Source organism: Panthera pardus, unplaced genomic scaffold, assembly GCF_024362965.1.
Source record: "Panthera pardus isolate Hobbes unplaced genomic scaffold, ASM2436296v1 HiC_scaffold_10, whole genome shotgun sequence".
Taxonomy (NCBI): Eukaryota; Metazoa; Chordata; class Mammalia; order Carnivora; family Felidae; genus Panthera; species Panthera pardus.
This window is the reverse complement of record NW_026526655.1, coordinates 32,839,320-32,861,629: the sequence shown is the minus strand read 5'-3', so window position 1 is coordinate 32,861,629 and position 22,310 is coordinate 32,839,320. Positions and strand designations below refer to the sequence as shown.

Below are 22,310 nucleotides of genomic sequence, written 5' to 3'. Positions count from 1 at the left end.
CTAATTCCAACATTGTCCAAATTGTGGTAACTTAACCTAAAGTTTCAAGATAATTTTGGAATTCATGTACTGTTATTTGTTATTGGCTTTAGTTTACATTCTGCTTTTTTTTTTTAAACTAAAGGACTTTATTTTTTTGCATAGTTTTAGACTTACGGAAAAATCAAGCAGGGTATACAAAGATTTCCATATTCTTACACCGCCCACTTCTTTCCTCTACCTGCTAGCACACAGTTGTCTCTGTTGCTAGCATTTCGCATTAGTGTGGTACATTTCTTTCTTTTCTTTTTTTTTTTTTTTTTTAGGTTTTATTTATTTATTTTGTAGGGCTTGAGCTCACAACCCTGAGATCAAGAGTTGCATGCTCCACCTACTGAGCCAGCCAGCCAGGCACTCTTAGTGTCCTATATTTTATAAAGTTAATGAACCCATATTGATATGTTATTATGAACAATAGTCTAGTTTACATTAAAGTTCACTATTTGTGTTGTATATTTTTATAGATTTTGACAAAATCCATTTCAAAATGTCATGTATCCACCATCAGAATTGTTTCATCACCTTGGGGCGCCTGGGTGGCTCAGTCGGTTAAGTGGCCGACTTCGGCTCAGGTCACGATCTCACGATCTGTGAGTTTGAGCCCCGCGTCGGGCTCTGTGCTGACAGCTCAGAGCCTGGAGCCCGTTTCAGATTCTGTGTCTCCTTCTCTCTCTGCCCCTCCTCTGTTCATGCTCTGTCTCTCTCTGTCTCAAAAATAAACATTAAAAAAAAAAATTTAAAAAAAGAATTGTTTCATCACCATAAAAATCTCTCAACCTCTGGCAACTATTGATGTTACTGTGTCTATACCTTTTCAAGAATGTCATATATTTGGGGTGCTTGGGTGTCTCAGTCAGTTGAGCATCCTACTCTTGATTTCAGCTTAGGTCATGATCTCAGGATTTGTGAGTTCCAGCCCCATATCAGGTTCTGTGCTGACTGTGCAGAGCCTGGTTGGGATTCTTTCTTTCCCTCTGTCTCTGCCCCTCCACTGCTCGTGCACTCTCTCTCTCAAAATAAATAAACTTAAAAAAAATTTTTTTTAAATGTCATATATTTGGAATCATATAGCCTTTTCAGAGTGGCTCCTTTCACTTATAAGTATGTATTTAAGGTTTCTCCATGTCTTTTTGTGGCTTAATAGCCTTTTTTTTTAATTGAAGTATAGTTGACATATAATAGTTTCAGGTATATAGCCTAGTGATTTGACAATTAAAAACATTGCAAAATGCTTACTGTGATAAATGTAGGTACCATCTGTCATACAAAGTTATTACAATATTATTGACTGTATTCTCTGTGCTGTACTTTTTATCCTCATGACTTTTCTGTGGGTGTGACTTGTTTTATAACTGGAAGTTTGTATCTTCCAATTCCACATATAAGACAGGTCACAGGGCATTTGCTTTTCTCTAGCTAGCTGTGTATCTTCTTTACTAAAGTGTTTAATTCAAATATTTTGGCTACTTTTTATTGGGTTGTTGTCTTATAATTAGGATGAAACAGTTCTTTACAGAGTTCGAATACAAATTCCTTTATCAGGCATGTGTTTTGCAAATATTTTCTCCCAAACTGTCATGAGCAAAAGTTTTTAATTGTGATGAAGTCCAATTTGTAGACTTATATTTCATGCTTTTTGAGTCATGTTTAAGATATTTTTGCCAAACCCAGACACCTGGGTAGCTTGGTAGGTTAGGCATTCAACTCTCTTTTTTTTTTTTTTTTAACGTTTATTTATTTTTGAGACAGAGAGAGACAGAGCATGAACAGGGGAGGGGCAGAGAGAGAGGGAGACACAGAATCTGAAACGGGCTCCAGGCTCTGAGCTGTCAGCACAGAGCCCGACGCGGGGCTCGAATTCACGGGCCGTGAGATCATGACCTGAGCCGAAGTCGGATGCTTAACTGACCAAGCCACCCAGGCGCCCTGGCATTCAACTCTTGATCTCGGCTCAGGTCATGATCTTGCAGTTTGTGGGTTCAAGCCCCACATCAGGCTCTGTGCTGACAGCGCAGAGCCTGCTTGGGATTCTCTCTGTCTCTCTCTCTCAAAAATAAATAACTAGACTTAAAAAAAAAGATATCTTTGCTAAACCCAAGGCCACAAAGATTTTCTCATATGTTATCTTCTAGAAGTTTTATAGTTTTACAGGCCATGATCCATGATTCAAGTCAATTTTTTTTAATATGGTTTGAGGTATTGGCCAATGTTTATTATTTTGCATATAGCTATTGTTTTAGCTGCATTTGTTGAAAAGACTGTCCCTTTTCTCTTAAGTACCTTGGCACTTTTATCAGAAAGCAATTGACTATATGCATGGAGGTCTGTTTCTGGATTCTTCTATCTCATTGATCTATTTGTCTTTACACTAATACCATACCATCTTGATCATTCTAGCTTCATAACAAGTCTTGAAATCAGGTAGAATTCCAAATCTGTTATTCTTTTCCAAAGTCGTTTTGGCTGTCTTAACCTTTGACTTTTCATATGAAGTTTAGAATCAGTTTGTCAATTAAAAAAAAAAAAAAAGGCCTGCTGGAATTGGGATTGGGATTGTAGGCAATTGATTGTAGATCAGTTTGGTTATTTTAACAATACTGAGTCATCCCTTCCATAAACATGCAGTATGTAACTTTTATCCTTTTAGGTCTTCTTTAATTTCTCCCATCTAAGTTTTGTAGTCTTCAGTGCATACATCTTCCATATATTTTGTTAACTTTATCCCTAAAATTTTCATATTTTTTATGCCATTGTGCTATTTTAGGTAGTTGGTATCATACTGTATTTATACAAAATTCTAACTTAGTCTCCACATTGGATTTACTTAAAGCCAATGACATACTTCATTTGATGAGATGCATTATTTTTATTATATGTTGCTGGATTTTGTTCACTGAGATTTTATTTAAGGCTTATTTATATGTTTATGATTGTTTCAAAATACTCTTATTTCTCTTTAGATATGGTGAGGTCAACGAATCAGGAGGTGATTGCCACTGAAAATTAAGATAGTTTATTACTCACAGTTCCAAAGAAGAGGGTAGGCATGCCACATAGGGCCACAAAAGAAAATATCAAGGTCAGTAGCAGGCACAAAGAGAGAAGATATCAAATCCTGGATATCATCACATGATATAATTTCATCTACAGTATCATTCCTGTACCTAAAAACACACCAAAAATTTTTTAAATAAATCTCTAGTCCACATTCATATTTTCCTGACTGCCACATATACATTACACACACACACACATACACACACATGTATATACTTATATATGTATATGTTTTTTTCTTTTTGGTAATAAATTTAAAAAGCTGAGGTGAAATTCATGTAACTTAAAATTAATCATTTTAGATGAACAATTTAGTGGCATTTTCTACATTCACAGTTTTATGTAAATACCACCTCTATCTAGTTCCAAAATATTTTCACCAACCCCAAATAAAATCTTGTGCCCAATTGACAGTTTTTCCCTATACTCCTCCCACCCCCCAGACCTTTGTCATCTACTAACCTGCTTTCTGTTTTTATGGATTTACCCCTTCTGGATATTTTTATATAAATGGAATTATGTAATATATGACAGTTTGTGTCTGGCTTCTATCACTTAGTATGTTTTTGAGATCCATCTATATTGTAGCATGTATCAGTACTTCATTCCTTTTTATGGCTGAATACCATTTATAAGGACATAGCACATTTTATTTATCTGTTCATGAGCTGATGAAAATTAGAGTTGTTTCCACTTTTGGTTCTTTTTTTTTTTTTTTTTTTTTTTTTTTCATTTTTTAACACTTACTCATTTGAGAGAGGGAGAGCACAAGGAGGGAGGGACAGAGAGAGAGGGAGACACAGAATCCGAAGCAGGCCCCAGGCTCTGGGCTGTCAGCACAGAGCCCAATGCGGGGCTCACACCCACAAACCGTGAAATCATGACCTGAGTTGAAGTCGAAGGCTTAATCGACTGAGCCACCCAGGTGCCCCTCCACCTTTTGGTTCTTATGAAAATTGCTGCTATGAGCGTTCGTGTACAAATTTATGTTTGAACACTGATTTTCATTTCTTTGGGGTATATACCTAGAGTGGAATTGCTGTCATATGGTCATTCTATGTTTAACTTCTTAAGGAACTGCCAAACTTTTGCACAGCACCTTCACCATTTTACATACCCATCAGCAATGCACGAGGGTTCCAATTGCTCTATATCCTCATCAACTCTTGTTTTCTTTTTTAAAAAAATATGTGGTTGGGGCACCTGAATGGCCCAGTCAGTTGATCATCCAACTCTTGATTTCGGTTCAGGTCATGATGGCAGGGTTGTGGGATTGAGCCCCACATCGAGCTCCCTGCTGAGCATGGAGCCTGCTTGGGATATTCTCTCTCTCTCTCTCTCTCTCTCTCTCTCTCTCTCTCTCTCTGTCCCTCTGCCCCTTTCCACCACTCGTACGCATTCTCTCTTGCTCAAACAAAATAAATATAGTTATTCTAGTGGGTGTCAACTGGTATCTCATTGTTGCTTTGATTTGCATAATCCTGATGACTAATGACCATAAACATCTTTCTTTTTTTTTTTAATGATTATTTATTTTTGAGACAGAGGGAGAGTGAGCACGGGGAAGGGGCAGAGAGAGAGGGAGACACAATCTGAAGCAGGCTCCAGGCTCTGAACTGTCAGCACAGAGCCCCACGTGGGGCTGGAACTCATGAACTGTGAGATCATGACCTGAGCCGAACTCAGACGTTTAACCGACTGAGCCACCCAGTCGCCCCTTCTCTGTTTTTTTTTTTAATCTTAAAGTATCTTTCTCTCCCCCTGCTTTGTGAAACAATAGTTTTGAACGTATATAATCATATACTGATTATCACTTTTTTTTTTAATTCTCATGACTTCCACCATTGTTGCTACTGAGTAGTCTGCTTTCTATCTAATGTCAGTACTCTGTGGGTGATCTGATCACTCTAGCTACATTTTAATTTTTTTTTTGTTTATTTATATGAGAGAGAGTGAGCTCCCTGCAGGGTAGGAGCAGAGAGAGAGAGAGAGGGAGATACAGAATCCGAAGCAGGCTCCAGGCTCCAAGCTGTCAGCACAGAACCCTATGCAGGGCTCAAACTCACGGAACCGTGAGCCGAAGTTGGACCTTGACAGAGCCACCCGGGCACTCTATCTCTCTGGCTACATTTTAGATTTTGCTTTCTCTTTAGAATTTTGTGCCTTTACTACACTGGGTGTGGATTTCTTCTGATTTATTTTGGTACATTTTGTGCTTTATCTGTGGATCCATGTATTCAGTTTTGAAAAATTGATAGCCATTATCTCTTCAAATATTCTCTGATCCATTTTCTCTTTTCTGTTTTTCTGAGACTCCAGTAATAAATTTACCATGCTTATTCTATTTTTCCTAGTTTTAGGTCTCTCTTTCATTTTTTTTATCTTCTGTTTTTCCTATGATGCATTCTGGGTAATTTTTTAAAAATCTGCCTTCTAATTTAGTAGTTCTTTCTTCTGCATCTAACCTTCTATTTAATGTTTCCAACTTACATTTTTTTTTTTATTTCTGAAAGTTCTGTTTGGTTCTTTTTCATATTAAACTTTTCAGTCTCTTGTTTGTTTATTCCTGTGATTCACTCATGTTTACTTCTTTGAACGTTAAATGATAACTTTATGTTCACTATTAGATTGTCCCAATACTTGAAGTCCATAGGGAGTGTCTTTGGTGTTTTTGGCACTCTGATTATAAGCTTATATTTAATATTAATGTGTAAGGAAACTAATGCTTTGGTTGGGTTTGTGTTCCTCCAAATAATAACTCTATTTGTTTGTACTAGAAGCCATGCTAAACTATTGTCTCAGGACCTTTCAGGTTCCTAGTCCTATTTTGGGAGTTTTTGAGTTCTCCTCCCCCAAGAGCTGCTTATCTAAGCCTGGGTTTCCCGACCATAAAACCTGTGTATTAGCACTGCTCTTGCAGAAATTTTCCTCTTTGCTTGTGCTTGTTACTTGGGTTTTAGCTCATAGCTTTTGCTTTTTGTTTTGGAGGGGGAAGAGACATAAGGGAGAACAGGGAGTGACCTTTGATTTTTGTTACTTCCTATAGTAGCTCCGTGTAGCGCAAAATATTTTGTTTTAGATCAACTTTGTATTTTTTTGTTTTCTAGCAAGAGAGCCTTCTATATTATCTAATCTGCTATACTGCCATTAGTGGGGCTTTCTTTTTATTTTATTTTATTTTTTTATTTTTTTATTTTTTTTATGAAGTGTAGCTTTTTATTTTTTTATTTTTTTATTTTTTTTTCAATATATGAAATTTATTGTCAAATTGGTTTCCATACAACACCCAGTGCTCATCCCAAAAGGTGCCCTCCTCAATACCCATCACCCACCCTCCCCTCCCTCCCACCCCCCATCAACCCTCAGTTTGTTAAAAATATAGAACGCTTCACGAATTTGCTGTCATCCTTGCGCAGGGGCCATGCTAATCTTCTCTGTATCGTTCCAATTTTAGTATATGTGCTGCCGAAGCGAGCACTTTATTTTATTTTATTTTATGCTTTTTAAATTTTTTTTTTAATGTTTATTTTATTTTTGAGACAGAGAGAGACTGAGCATGAATGGGGGAGGGGCAGAAAGAGAGGGAGACACAGAATCGGAAGCAGGCTCCAGGCTCTGAGCCATCAGCCCAGAGCCTGACGTGCGGGGCTCGAACTCACGAACCGTGAGATCATGACCTGAGCTGAAGTCGGACGCTCAACCGACTGAGCTACCCAGGCACCCCTCTTTTTATTTTTTAAACCATTCATAAAACATATTATTCTGAAGTTTTATACGTATCATCTAAAAAATTAAAAACAGAACAGAACCAGAACATTATAAAATAGAATTGCTCTTACTTGAGAGGTAATTACACGTTTTTGAAATTCTTGTAACAAGTTAAATTAGAATACAAGTGATAATTTAAAATCTTAAAACGAGAGACAATTTTAAGATATAGTTATATATTAAAAATAAGACTGATTTTTAGCCTATTACATTTTATATTTGAGTGGAACTATTTATAATATTGTGGAAATATTAAATGGCAGACCTTGTAGATTTTCTGAAATGTTTAATTTTACAAATATATATGTGGATGCTATCACAGAAAAATAAGTTTTCAGTGTGTTCAAATATGTACCAACTAAGTCTTAACTACAAGGTATAAGTTTATCTTATTTTTAAGAGAACATTTTGGGGGGGGTGGAAATGATTTTATTTATTTATTTATTTATTTATTTATTTAATATAATTTATTGTCAAATTGGTTTCCATACAACACCCAGTGCTCATCCCAACAGGTGCCCTCCTCAATGTCCATCACCCACTTTTGCCTTTCCCCCACCCCCATCAACCCTCAGCTTGTTCTCAGTATTTAAGAGTCCCTTATGGTTTGCCTCCCTCTCTGTAACTTTTTTTTTCCCCCTTCTTCTTCCCCATGGACTTTTGTTAAGTTTCTCAGGATCCACATATGAGTGAAAATATATGGTATCTTTCACTGACTGACTTATTTCACTCCGCATAATACTTTCCAGTTCTATCTGCGTTGCTGCAAATGGCCAGATTCCATTCTTTCTCATTGCCAAGTAGTATTCCATTGTATGTATAACCCACATCTTCTTTATCCATTTGTCAGTTGCTGGACATTTAGGCTTTTTCTATAATTTGGCTATTGTTGAAAGTGCTGCTATAAACATTGGGGTACAAGTGACCCTGTGCATCATTACTCCTGTATCCCTTGGTAAATTCCTAGCAGTGCTATTGCTGGGTCATAGGGTAGATCTATTTTTAATTTTTGAGGAACCTCCACACTGTTTTCCAGAGTGGCTGCACCAGTTTGCATTCCCACCAATAGTACAAGAGGGTTCCCGTTTCTCCACAAACTCTCCAGCATTATAGTAAGAGAACATTTTTAAAAAGTTTTTGTTTGAGGAGAGAGAGAGAGAGTGCAGGGGCGGGGTGCAGAGAGAGAAAGAGAGAGAGAATCCTAAGAGAGAGAATCCTAAACAGGCTTCACACTGTCAGCATGGAGTCAGACTTGGAGTTTCAACCCACAAACAGTGAGATCATAACCTGAACCGAAATCAAGAATCCCAACACTTAACTGACTGAGCCACCCAGTTGCCCGATAAGGTATAATTTTAAATTAGGGTTTAGGATGATTGAATTATTATATATCCTGGTTGTTATGGTGGTTACATGTGTTAAAATCCATAGAACTACACACCAAAAAAGGAAAAAGTTCAATTTAATGCATGTTAATTTAAAAATAACATTTTCAGGGACCTCTGGGTGGCTCAGTCGGTTAAGCATCCTCCTTTGTCTCAGTTCATGATCTCACAGTTCGTGGGTTCAAGCCCCACATCAGGCTCTGTGCTGACAGCTCAGCTCTCTCTCTCAAAATTAAAAAAATTAAAAATTTAAAAGTTTAAAAAAATTTAAAGAAAAATGTGTGTGTTCTTAAGATTCTATGCAGTTTATTTTAGAAGTTTTTCAATGATAGTCTTAACTAGTTTCATTTTGTCCTTACTCCAATTTTGAGACTTAAAACATCATTTCTTTTAGCTAATAGAGAATCCAGTATTCACTATGATATATTAGGCCAGGGTTTCTGAACCTAAGCATACTGACATCTTTGTTGTGGGGCTGTCCTGTGCATTGTAAGATATTTAACAGTACCCCTGGCTTATATTCTAGTAGCACTTCCCTGTCCATTTTGACAACCAAAAATGTTTTCAGACACTGCCATATGTCCTCACGGGACAGTAGTGTGTGTGTTTGTGTGTGTGTGTGTGTGTGTGTGCGTGTGTGTGTGTGTGTGTGTGTGTGTGTGTAGAGACAAAATTGATACCAGTGCTAACCACTGTATTAGGCCTGACTGGCTCAGAATTTTGGGAATATATATTTCTTAATTTTCAAAGCTTGTCAAGCCAGTATTAAGTGGTATGATGTATATTATGGTAAGAGCTATGTTTATATAATCAATATTTACACCAAAACATCTTTTCTAAAATTATCTAATGGTACAGTAGGGCATTCCCAATTCATAAAATTAAGACCTTTATTTGTATTAAATCTTTGTAAAATGAGAATTTTAGAAGTATTTGAAAGGGTGAACAGTACCTGTCACATAGCAACAATCTTATAAAAAGTATATGAGTGTTATTAAGGGTAGGATGAGGGAACTATACAAAGGTAATTTTTGCTCTGTCTTGAATGTATTCTGGTGCCTTGGCAAGTCATTTAAGGAAATGTTTATTTTCTTAATCTATAGAATGGAAATGATTTAACCTAAATTGTATGGGGTAACACCATAGGGGAAATGAGAGATTTAGTTAAGACAAACATTCCATAAAAATATTAAGTGTTTTAAACAGATATTTAAATTTTTTCAGCTATTAAATAATAAAAGAAAATGGAATTGAATATATCAGCATGGAACAGTCTAATGATTCATTAAGAGTCAACCATAATGATTCTGAAGAATCAAAAACAGATTCTCAGGTATTTGAGGTAGGAATTCAACGGGGAACTTTTTTCCATTACATTTAACAACTTTTTAATGGGTAAGAAATAGTGTCATGTTTAATATATTCACGACTGTTAACATTTATCCACAATGCTATCATATATTTGATTTAATAATATAGAGCTTTACTCAAAGTAATATTCATAAAGATCTATATATAAAGAAAAATATGTTGAATTACATATCAAGTTGTATTCCCATGTACAACTTTATTTCAGTAAGATTGAAATAAAACATAAAAATCAACAATTTCACTTAAAAACTGCTTTCTATGTTAGTCTGTGTGAATTGACAACTCTTACAAAAAATAAAGAGGATAATTAACTGAAAATGAATCTTTCCATTTTTATTATAACATGCTATTTTACTTTAAGTTTCAGTATAGTTAACATACAGTGTTATATTAGTTTCAGGTGATTCATATAGTGATTCAAGAATTTCCATACATCACCCAGTGCTCATCACGACCAGTGCACTCCTTAATCCCCATCTCCTATTTAACCCATCCACCCACACTCCTCCCCTCTGATAACCATCAGTTCTCTATTTACTAAGAGCCTGTTTCTTGGTTTCTCTCTCTGTCTCCCCTCTTCCCCTCTCCCTCTCCCTTTCTTCCTTTGCTCATTTGTTTCTTAAATTCCACATATGTGTGAAATCATGTGGTATTTGTCTTTCTCTGACTTATTTCTCTTAGCATTATCCTCTCTAGCTCTACCTATGTTGTTGTAAATGGCAAGATTTCATTCTCTTTATGGCTGGATAGTATTCCATTGTGGATATATAGCATAACTTCTTTATCCATTCATCAATTGATGGACATTTGGACTGTTTCCATAGTTTGGCTATTATAAATAATGCTGCTATAAACATAGAGGTGCATATATCCCTTTGAATTAGTGGTTTTGTATTTTTGGAGTAAGTACCCAGTAGTGTGATTACTGGATCATAGGGTAGTTCTATTTTTAACTTTTTGAGGAACCTCCATACTATTGTCCACAGTGCCTGATAAACATTCTATTTTATTTATTTTTTTATTGTGACATTAGGGGCAACTGGCTGGCTCAGTGGGTAGAGCATGTGACTCTTGATATCAGGGTTGTGAGTTCAAGCCCTGCATTGGGTGTAGAGATTACTTAAAAATAAAATCTTTAGAAAAAAAATTTTTTTTTAATTGTGACATTATGTTTTACAAACACCCAAGTGCTTTTTTTCTCTTTGCAAAAGCATCTAACCTGTATGGACTCCAGGGATCCTTCCTTTGGACAAAATGGTTCTCCTAGAATTTTACCCATCACCTCTCATGAAGTAGATAATTCACTCACATCACAGAATATACCAGGGACCCTGACTCAGACACAGACTCTTTCTACAGAACAATTCCATCTAGTGGACCAAAATGGGCAGCCTATTCAATATGAACTTCAGTCATTGGGGGATTCTAATGCACAAATGGTGAGTATATTTTATAAATAATAAGTTTTACCCTATTTAGCAAATGTATTGACCTTACTAATTTCTTGAAACTTGACTTACATTGCTTTGAAAATACTATTTCTGTGACATTCGTTTTTAAGTTATGTGAAGATTTTAAAAGATTTCCTTTTAGAACTACTAACAGTACATTAAACCAGTACTTCCCAGCCACTATGTCTAGGCATGCTGTGACTTTGAGATTAGTTGGAAATGTGTCATAACCTGTAACTAGTGCCAGAGTTTACATGTAACTTACATTTATTTTTGTATATACATTTGAATTCAAGGTTATTGCTTTATCCACATCTCAGTCACTAACTTGCATGCCATGTGCCACTGTGCTTTCTTGAAGCAAAAGAAAGCTATGGAAGTACCAATGATATACTGGCAATCAGACATACCTTGGTAATGGGCAGATATGTGTGTGTCATGTGAATAACAATGTATAAAGATGAAATTCCTGCTTTAATCTATTAGCTAAAGTATTTATGATTAAGTTTATAGTTTGAGTAGAAGAAATAAAAGATGGTTTTGATTGAAATGAGAGAATTACTGAGCAAAACTTCTCAGTTGCTCTCTGATTAATAAGAATATCCTTATATTAGTAATAATGTGAAGAATAATGAATTTCTTGTTTACCTGTATTTTTAAAATTTTCTACAATGGGTATAAATTTCATAATAAAAATTATTTTAAAAATTATAGCTTCAGTTATAAATTATACCACAGGTGAGCAACCATTTTACCTAAAATTAATCCCTGTTTTGATTCTAGTCTGGAGAATTCTGGAGTTATTCTATTTCTATTGTATGAAGGGCTATCATTTTATACATGGTAGTTGTCTTAAACACATTAAAGTCACTTATTTGAGTCTAAAAAGTGTTAGAGTTCCCATTCTCTTTGTAATTGTATTAAACTTTCTGTACAAAATGATCTTAAAGATGATTTTACATTGTTTGGGGTAGGAGATGATAGGGGTAGGAGAGAGTTACCTGAAGCTATGAAATAGGAAACCCATAGCATGGAGCATGGAAATAAATGTAAGACACATAGAGTATAAGGAACCAAAGATTAGAAAGTGGTGATGTTTTGGGAAACTTAGTGGAGCTTTTGGGGGCTTTGTTTTAAATAGATTTTAGTTTTTGTTTTTTTGTTTTTTTTTAAATTTTTTTTTTCAACGTTTTTTATTTATTTTTGGGACAGAGAGAGACACAGCGTGAACGGGGGAGGGGCAGAGAGAGAGGGAGACACAGAATCAGAAACAGGCTCCAGGCTCCGAGCCATCAGCCCAGAGCCCGACGCGGGGCTCAAACTCACGGACCGCGAGATCGTGACCTGGCCGAAGTCGGACGCTTAACCGACTGCGCCACCCAGGCGCCCCTAGATTTTAGTTTTTAGAGCAGTTTTAGGTTCAAAGAAAAACTGAGCAGAAGGTACAGTGATTTCTCATAAAGCCCCTGCCCCTACACACACATAGTCTTACCCATTTTCAACATCCCCCACCAAGTGGAGCTTTTTTAAAGAAATGACTTTTTTTATATGATTTTTTTTAATGTAGAAGTTAATCAAGGAACTAGTAAAGCTTCTGTAGTGGGTGAATCTGTAACACATGAGGAGGCTTTAAAGTGAAGCAGGGAAAAAAAAATAAAGTGAAGTAGGGATGGTATTTTGGATTTATTAGGAATATTGTATAGTACACAAAGAACCCAGTAAATATGACTACTTATTAGCCAAGGTTTTCTGATAATATTCGTGATCTGCCTCAAATAGAATGTATTGCAACAGATGACTTTTCAAAACGGTTTTGTTTTCATAGCAAAGATTAAAGATAATTGACTTTTTTTTTAAATAGGAAAAGTAATATTGTCACCATTATCAAATTACATGAACTGAAAATAGTTTTTTAGCTACCGGGTAGAATAAGCTAAGAGGAGGAGGAGGAGACTCTTCTCTACCATGCATAGGAAATATATTTTCAAAATTAAGAAGATATTCCACAGATCATTTTTTTTTAAGTTTATTTTGAGAGAGAGAGCAGGAGCACAGAGGAGGGGCAGAGAAAGAGACGGAGAGAGAGAATCCCAAGCAGGTTTCATGTGGTTAGCACAGAGCCCAACATGGGGCTCAAACTCATGAACCGTGAGATCATGACCTGAGCTGAGATCAAGAGTCAGACGCTTAACCAACTGAACCACCCAGGTGCCCCCCACGATTGTTTCAATTATGATATTTTCATATGATTAAATAAATTATAAATATATGTGTTTTGTTAGGATTTAGTAATAACCACAGCACTATTCTTTTCTAAGAATAAATGAAGTATTTTTCACAAATATTTAATCTCATTTAAGGAGGAAAGTCTTTATTTTTAAAATAACATATACCTTATTTTACTTTATTTTGTTTTTTAAAGTTTATTTATTTTGAGAAGGACAGAGAAAGCAAGCAGGGGAGTGGCAGAGAGAGTGGGAGAGAGGGAGAATCCCAAGCAGGCTCTGCACTGTCAGCACAGAGCCCCGTGTGGGGCTTGAATCCATGAAACTGTGAGATCAGGACCTGAGCTGAACTCAAAAGTTGGGCACTTCACCAACTGAGCCACCCAGGCTCCCCTAAGGAGAAAATAATTTAAAACCATGTTATTACTGTTGCCTTTTAAAGTCCAGCAGTGTTTTTGTATTATTTTTGCATTTTTTTAAGTTGAATAACATGATCAGATAATGGGAAGCAGTAGTTGTTTGAATTTGGGTTTGAATTTCAACTCATCACTATGTAACTTTGTGTTATTTTGCATGAGTTGTGTAACCTCTTGTGACAATTTCCTCAAGTATAAAATGTATATACTTCATATACATGTGATAAGGATTAAATCTGGTAAGGCATGTAAAGTCCTGCCATTTTGTATGCTCTCAACAAATGTAAAGCAATTATCATCATCAGACTTTACAATTGCTTTTTCATAATGAATTGGTAAAAGGTATGGCAAGATATTTTTCTCTCAAGAAACGATAAACATTAGGAGAGGGAATCAACTACTACTCTTAATTTCTGGGAAATGTTTATGACTATATTTAAAGCATTCTACCTTGTTGAAGTTTTTTTTTCCAATTTAATTTTTTCTCAAATTAAAATTTTTTCAATTGACCCTCTTGAAATTAGGACTACAGTCTCTCTCAGACATCAGCAATGTTTTCATGTTTTATATAGCAAAAAGGCAGTCTTGGAAAGTGGGTTGTAATGATTATGAAGAGTTACTTGTATTAGGGAGAACTGAGGCTAGTGGACTTTGGGTAAAAGAATAACACTATGTCAATAGAAGAGTGGTGTGTTAGGTAATAGAGTTTACACGGTGTCCCAAAAGTCTGGAAATATAGGATAAACTTATTTTCAAATAATGTATTAGTTTTATGTTCAGATGATAGGCGTAAAGTGTTTTTCTTCTGCTTCAAACACCCTTTTCATTGACCTCTAAATTTGAGACAATGGATTCAATTGTTAAATTGAAGGAAAAAAGTAATAAATCTATGATTTTTCCTATATTTTCAGAATTTTGGGGCATTCTATGGTATTCCTCATGGGCCAAGACAGGATATATATATATAAATTCAGAGATATAAAGATAAATTCTGTTTAATTAGACATCTAACAAGGTACTGTTTTTACATGTGACAAATGATTACCACACAAATAATTCAAACACATAGGGATATAATACAGTAAGTAGAAAAAAGTAAATATATTAAGTCCAATCAGAGCCTTGTTCATATTACTAAGTAATTAGACCTCATCCAAGTGTAATAATTAAGAGCATAAGTGGTTAAGATCATAGGACATATGGCTAAATTGCCTGTTTTGAAACTTGGCTTTACCACTTATCAGGTGTAAGACTTTGGAAAAAAATTTTTGTGTACCTCAGTGTTTTCATGTATAAAATGAGGGAAATAAATAGTAACCACCATGGAGGTAGGCATGTCTTTAATAATTTATTTAAGTAATAATTCTGTCAAATCATTGCTGGCTTATGCATTTCATTTTTTTTTTTAATGCTTCCAAGATGATTGTTCCTAGCCCATCAGAAAATGGACAGGTGCTGCATGTAATTCCATCTACCCAGACAGGAATGGCACAAGTAATTATTCCTCAGGGGCAGCTTGTGGATGTAAATAGCCCTCAGGGTAAGTAATGTTGGGATATAGGGGATTTTAGAATGTTTTAAAAAATGTATATTCCAGAAAATCACCTCATGAAAGTCAGTGCTAATTGGTCTCTTTGGGTAAGATTTTGAACTGAATAATTAGAAAAAGTTTCTTAGCCCAAATAAATTTCAAGTTCATTTTTCAACCCCTGTCTAGGTTAGCTGTCTATTTCATTTTGGAATTCTATGAAGCTGGTTGACTCTTGCTTCCTTCCAAATGACCAGTGAGCATAATAAATTCTTCTTAATTATAATAACAGTAATAATAACAGCAACAATAACAAGAATATAATGTTAATAGCTACTGGAGAAATTTTTACTTTTGTATTTTTATCGATACTTTTGTTAGCCATGTGACTCATTACTCTTTTGTTTAACTATTCTTTTCATCCTCTTTGCTGTTTCCCTCTTTGTTCCTTCAGATTCAGAAAGGAGAATCATGCTCCCCATTTTTTTTTAATTCTTTACCTATTTGGTAATATTCCTGTTAGTTCTTGTCTTTTGCTTCCCTTCCTTTTCTCTTTTCTAACACCATAGCTACACTGTTTCATTGTTCATTCATAGCTAATGATTTAGAGTAGATATTTTTACCTTAGTGTTATGATTCTTTGTCTTTGTTAACAGTTAAAACTTAGAGAAAAGAAAGTTTGCAGAAAAAAAATAAACATGGTTTAGAAATGAGTTTTATATTTTCCCATTACATTATGAAACAACATAACAGTTCTACCACCTTTATATCCTAGCTGTTCAATTTAAGCTTCAAAAACTTAATTATAAAATTTCAGTAGTCAGTATTATAATTTGAAACTAAACAAGTTTATTAGAGAAATTCTCAATAAAGCGTTATAAGTTTTGTTATCTTTATCTTTAGAGCACATCTTGCCTTTCCTATTTCAAATGTATGAGTTCTAATTAGTTACCTTGTCATTGTCTTCTTCAAGATATTGATGTTGCTTTGTTCTTTTTATTGCTGTTAAGATGTCTCTGAAGAGAAACCCGGTGACAGAAACTTACCAACCATAAGAGTGGATGTTCTAGCAGACAATACCAGTAATTATACTCTTCATCCACAAGCATCCCTCACATTGCCCAAAAAGACCGTGGCCAGGTGAGTCAGTGGGAGAGAGAAGTTCATCTTTTGAATTCATCATGGAGATCTTTTTTGAAATTACCACATCTAAAGCTGGCTGGCTATAGAAAAGATCAGAAATTCAGGAAATAGAATAAACATTAACCTAATTATCAAATATCTTTAATTATTTTAATGGCATCTTGGCAACAAGGAGGCTATCCTAGAAGCTATAGTGTCTGAAGTATTACCTTTCCTCAGTGACACTTGCCCGTTATCTTTTGAAGCAATCTGAAAATATCTGATACTCATAGGGTTTTTAGAATTAAAAAAAAAAAGAAAGAAAGAAATATCCATTCTAGTTCCTAAAATCATCTCTTATGCATTTAATTCCTCTGTGGTAAAGTGTTTAAATGTTTCTTATTAATATCTATTTCAGCTTTTATTTTTGCCTTAACATTGTTTATAATAATTTAGGGAAATATAGACATAGGTTTTGTATTATTTATATTCTTTTAACTGTTTATGAAAATATTAAAAATTAACACAATGTTTATGACATTTAGTCTTAGAACTTGACATAATATCATGTTAACTCTTAAAAAATCAGGTGAAGATGTTTTATTCATTTTTTTGTAAATGAAAAAAAAATTATATAATGAGAAGACAGCAAAGTAAGCATTGAGGGAGGTATATAAACCACTTAAATTTATTGGGACTACAGATATTTGGAAGAAGAAACTTAGGCCTTTGCTTTAGCAGCTAATAAGATGGTAATGTTTAAAGAAAATTAATACATCCATCACTCTATCATTATTATTACAATTTTTTAAAGATTTTATTTATGTATATATGTATGTATGTAAGCAAGCAAGCTCTACACCCAATGTACGGCTCGAACTCATGACCCTGAGATCAAGAGTCACATGCACTACCAACTGAGCCAGCCAGGTGCTCCTATTATTACAGTTTCTTTTCTTTTCTTTCCTTTTCTTTTATCTTTAAGATTATTTATTTTGAGAGAGCGTGCATGAGCAGGGGAGGGGTAGAGAGAGAATCCCAAGCGGATTCATCTGTGGAGCCAGATGCAGAGCTTGAACCCATGAGCTGAAATATCATGAACTGAGCAGAAATCAGGAGTCCAACACCCAGCCGACTGAGTCACCCAGGCACCCCTACAGTTTCTTATTGATGACCTCAATATATTGTCTTTAACACTGGCTAAGGGGATAAAGCAGTTGAATGTCATGTGTGTTTGTGTGAATGCAACTTACAATATGTGTTTATATATGTGCATATTCCTCCCTTTTCCCAGAATGCTTGAAGAGCCCTTTCTGGCTCCTCTCCAGCCACTTTCTTCTAACACACCTATGTGGGCTTGCCGTCTTAGGAGCTGTGAGGTGAGTTAAAGATAATCCTTACCTAGATTCACTAAATTGATTGTAATGCATCCCCAAATGTCCACTTTTGAGTCCAACTAATGGAGACTATCTGTTCTGTAATTTTTGTTCATGTGTATGCTAACTCTGATCTCACCTATTCTTTTATTCCTTAGAGATTTTAAGCTCTGTTGAAACAGAGATCATACAGATCCCTTCATGCTTCACTATCATGTCTTCTCTTGCAACTCTTTTCCTTTGTCTCATAAACTTCACTATCATGTTTCTCTACTTTTTATCTTTTGACCATTCCTTCTCTTTCTTTGCTTGCATTTATTTCTTTTCATGTTCTCAATGGAAATTCTTTAAGTTAAACTGTTTGACCTTATTTATCTACACTTTATCCTTTGAACTGCTGATCAACTTTACTAACTTCCGACTCTCACTTCTATAAAAATGATTTCCAAATATATATCACTGGTCCTTTAATTGTTGCCTTGCTCTTGTCTCAGATCTCCAGCTACTTTCTTGTAGCTTTACTTGAGTTTCACTTCGAATTCACCATATACTAAACTTAAATTACCATATCACAACTAGCTGTACTTCCTAAATCCCTTGTCCCTGTAATGACAAATACCATTTCTTTAGACATTCCAGCACAGTATTTTAGACTAATTTCTTTCTTTCCCATATTCAAGTAATCACTTGAGTCTCACAGTTTTTCCTTTAAAACCTCTCTCTTCTTTTTGTGAGGCAGTTGGGGCTGCCTCTTCCACAGATCTTTGTTATTTCAAACTCAATTACAGTAACAGCCTTCCCTCTAAGCTCGTTGACTCTTCCATTTCTGGTCCCCACTGTCTAGTTTTCTAAAACTACCTGGCTTTAAATATTGCTTTCATTATTTTTTCTCACTGCCCAACAGGTTCAGTGTTATTTTTTCCATATCATTTACCACTATACATAACTTTTAAGGTTTTTCATTATCTGGTATTACCTTATCTTGTCCTATTTTATTTACTACTTTTCCTCTACCTCATGTTTTATTCTTGTTAGCCTACTCTTCCTACTTTGTACAGACACTTCAGAATCTTTCTTTAACTCTGCCTTCACTTGTCTTTATTTCCATTTCCTAATGTGTTTTCTTTTCTTCTGTTTACCTTTGTGACCATTCTTCAAATCCCAGTGCAAGTTCTATATATCTTTTCTTTAAATAATCTAATGATTATTTTAGCTTTTATATATCTCTTTAAATTCTTTGGTATTTATCATTACCATTATTTTTTTAAAAATCTTTTTTTAAAGTTTATTTGTTTATTTTGAGAGAGAGAGAGAGAGCACAAACAGGGGAGGGCAGAGAGAGAGAGGGAGAGAGAGAACCCCAAGCAGGCTCTGCATAATCAGCATAGAGCCCAGTGTGGGGCTTGATCTCACAAACCATGAGATCTTGACCTGAGCTGAAATCAGGATTGGATGCTCAACCAACTAACTGAGCCAACCAGGCATCCCAAGAAAATTACTTTTTTGTTGTTGTTGTTAACTTTTTTTAATGTTTATTTTATTTTTGAGAGAAAAAGACAGAGTGTGAGTGGGGGAGGGGCAGAAAGAGAGAAGGAGACACAGAAATCTGAAGCAGGCTCCAGACTCCAAGCTGTCAGCACAGAACCCAATGTGAGGATCGAACTCATGAACCTCAAGATCATGACCTGACCCGAAGCCTACCGCTTAACCATCCAGGCGCCCCATCCCAATGAAAAATTTTTTTTTTAATTTTCTAATGCTTATTTATTTTGACAGAGAGAGAGTGAACAGGGGAGGGGCAGAGAGAGAGGGAGACACAGAATCCGAAGTAGGTTCCAGGCTCTGAGCTGTCAGCACAGAGCCTCACTTGGGGCTCAAACTGACAAGCTGTGAGATCATGACCTGAGCCGAAGTCGGACGCTTAACTGATTGAGCCACCCAGGCACTCCCAGAAAAAAATCCTAATAGTCAAGTATAATGATGTGATCTATTGCAATGATTAGGACATGTTTACTATTGTTGATTTTCTAAGTCATATATATTTAGGTGTATATGTATAGATGGATAGATTTTTTTTTTCCCTCACACTTTTGTTACTCATACTTTTTCACTGGTTTCCAAAAGTAACTATTATTGTTTTTGATGACAGTTTTTATTTTTTATTAAAAAAATTTTTTTTAACGTTTATTTATTTTTGAGACAGAGAGACAGAGCATGAACGGGGGAGAGTCAGAGAGAGGGAGACACAGAATCTGAAACAGGCTTCAGGCTCTGAGCTGTCAGCACAGAGCCCGACGCGGGGCTCGAACTCACAACCATGAGATCATGACCTGAGCTGAAGTCGGACACTTAACCGACTGAGCCACCCAGGCACCCCTGATGACAGTTTTTAAAATCATTATTATAAGCTTAACAGAATGCTACAAAAATTAAAGCATTAGCAATTATGTGGCCAAATCACCTTGTTTTACAACCACGATACATTGTGTGTGGCTTCTCTAATGTCGTACATCTTGTAAGAAACTGGTTAAAACTGCCCAACAGAATGTTTTTCTATGGGCATTTATTAGATTTCACCAAAATGTAGTAGTTGGATGAATTTCAAAACTGTATTAAATTTTATCTCCTGAACCAATTTGCACTCTCAGATGCAATGAGGCAAAATGTTGCTCTTATTCCCTTTAATGAGGAAATATTCATGGAGCCAATTTCATGGAATATATGCATTTTATGTAAGAGATCACAGTTAACAGATTTTCTCTACTGGTGTAGAAAAAACTTCTACTTCTGTTGAGGGATACTCCCATGGTTGTGAGTGGATAGTATCAATTTATTTACACGATTTACTTATACCTTCCTTGTTTTAGGAAGAATAAAGACAGCCTACAAAAATACATAAAATATATTAGCAAGGTAGAAATTAAAAGAATAAAAAACAAGAATGTAACGATAAAATGGAAGTAAGAAATGTATATCTTAATGAACTGTACATACACACATACACACACGCATACATATGCGCACGCGCACACACACACACACACACACACACACACCCTTGTCTATAAGCATCTACATTTCAGAATGGGAAAACCCAGTTAGTTACTAAATTCTGTGTCCATTAGGTAAAAGTAATTAAGTTGATTTCCATAAAATAAAACCATTAACTATTTTTGGTTCTAGGTTCAGACAGGATTTTCTTTCAGAGAAGGATCTTCATAAAAAGAATCTTGATATAATGAGCAAATTCTTTGATATCATTTCAATATGGGAGATACATCACAATTTTCATAGATTTTCAAAAATATTTGTGTCATGTCAAGATTATTTCAATAAAAGAAGCTCCACAGGGAGCCAGTACTTCATGGCTAGTTTGTGTTGATCTGGTTGGATCTAAGGGTAAAATTTAAATATATGGAAGAATGGATACATAATGTATTCTTCAAGCTGTCCTCCCTAACTGTTATTTCTCTCAAACAAGATTTTGATACTGATGGTATGACCATGAGTTTGAAATAATATTCTCTAACAAATACTTGGAGAATATTTACTTGAAATCAGATCAGATACACTGGTTGTAATACACCATTGATCTGACAGGAGAATGACATTCTGTTTTAAAAACTGATGAGTCTTGGGGCACCTGGGTGGCTCAGTCGGTTGAGCGTCCGACTTCAGCTCAGATCACGATCTCACAGTTCATGAGTTCGAGCCCTGCGTCAGGCTCTGGGCTGATGGCTCAGAGCCTGGAGCCTGCTTCCGATTCTGTGTCTCCCTCTCTCTCTGCCCCTCCCCCATTCATGCTCTGTCTCTCTCTGTCTCAAAAATAAATAAACATTAAAAAAAAATAAAAATAAAAATAAAAACTGATGAGTCTTGGGGTGCCTGGGTGGCGCAGTCGGTTGGGTGTCCGACTTCAGCCAGGTCACGATCTCGCGGTCCGTGAGTTCGAGCCCCGCGTCAGGCTCTGGGCTGATGGCTCAGAGCCTGGAGCCTGTTTCTGATTCTGTGTCTCCCTCTCTCTCTGCCCCTCCCCCGTTCATGCTCTGTCTCTCTCTGTCCCAAAAATAAATAAAAAACGTTGAAAAAAAAAAATTAAAAAAAAACAAACAAACTGATGAGTCTTTTATCTTGGAAAATCACTTCATTAAATTTTTGGTACAGTGAAACATTTGCTAATAATTTTGTTATTTAATTTCTATAATATGCAGAAAATTGGAGATTCTTACCGTGGCTACTGTGTAAGTGAGACTGAATTAGAAAGTGTCCTAACATTTCACAAGCAGCAAACTCAGAGTGTTTGGGGGACCCGCCAATCTCCAAGTCCAGCCAAGCCAGCTACACGCTTGATGTGGAAATCTCAATATGTTCCATATGACGGAATCCCATTTGTTAATGCAGGTACTTTTTAAAAGAAATTTTTTTTAAAGGTTCAGAACACCCATGATACACTGTGAAAATGTGGTTTTCCTAAAAGTTTTCTACCAAATTTTTCACTTTGGTGGATGACAGCTGAATGTTAATTGATGAAAATGCATATTAAACTAAAAATAAAACAAATATAACCAATTA

The 22,310-nt window shown here is 35.6% G+C and overlaps 1 protein-coding gene and 1 non-coding gene across 19 annotated transcripts in view; one reads left to right on the top strand and one right to left on the bottom strand.

Moving 5' to 3' along the window:
- Positions 1–22,310, top strand: part of CARF (calcium responsive transcription factor) — a 101,186-nt gene that overhangs the window by 8,227 nt on the left and 70,649 nt on the right. For 17 of the 18 annotated variants that reach the window (XM_053906051.1, XM_053906063.1, XM_053906073.1 and 14 more), the window contains exons 3-8: positions 9,474–9,591; positions 10,832–11,059; positions 15,132–15,252; positions 16,251–16,380; positions 17,657–17,741; positions 21,950–22,139. In XM_053906051.1, the coding sequence (XP_053762026.1) occupies positions 9,514–9,591; positions 10,832–11,059; positions 15,132–15,252; positions 16,251–16,380; positions 17,657–17,741; positions 21,950–22,139 (832 nt within the window). In that variant the 5' untranslated portion in view covers positions 9,474–9,513. The remainder of the gene's footprint in view (positions 1–9,473; positions 9,592–10,831; positions 11,060–15,131; positions 15,253–16,250; positions 16,381–17,656; positions 17,742–21,949; positions 22,140–22,310) is intronic. The other variant, XM_053906060.1, reaches the window with a different exon arrangement.
- LOC128772844 (U6 spliceosomal RNA) lies at positions 6,469–6,574 on the bottom strand. Its single transcript, XR_008416965.1, has one exon. It is a non-coding gene; the product is annotated as a U6 spliceosomal RNA (small nuclear RNA).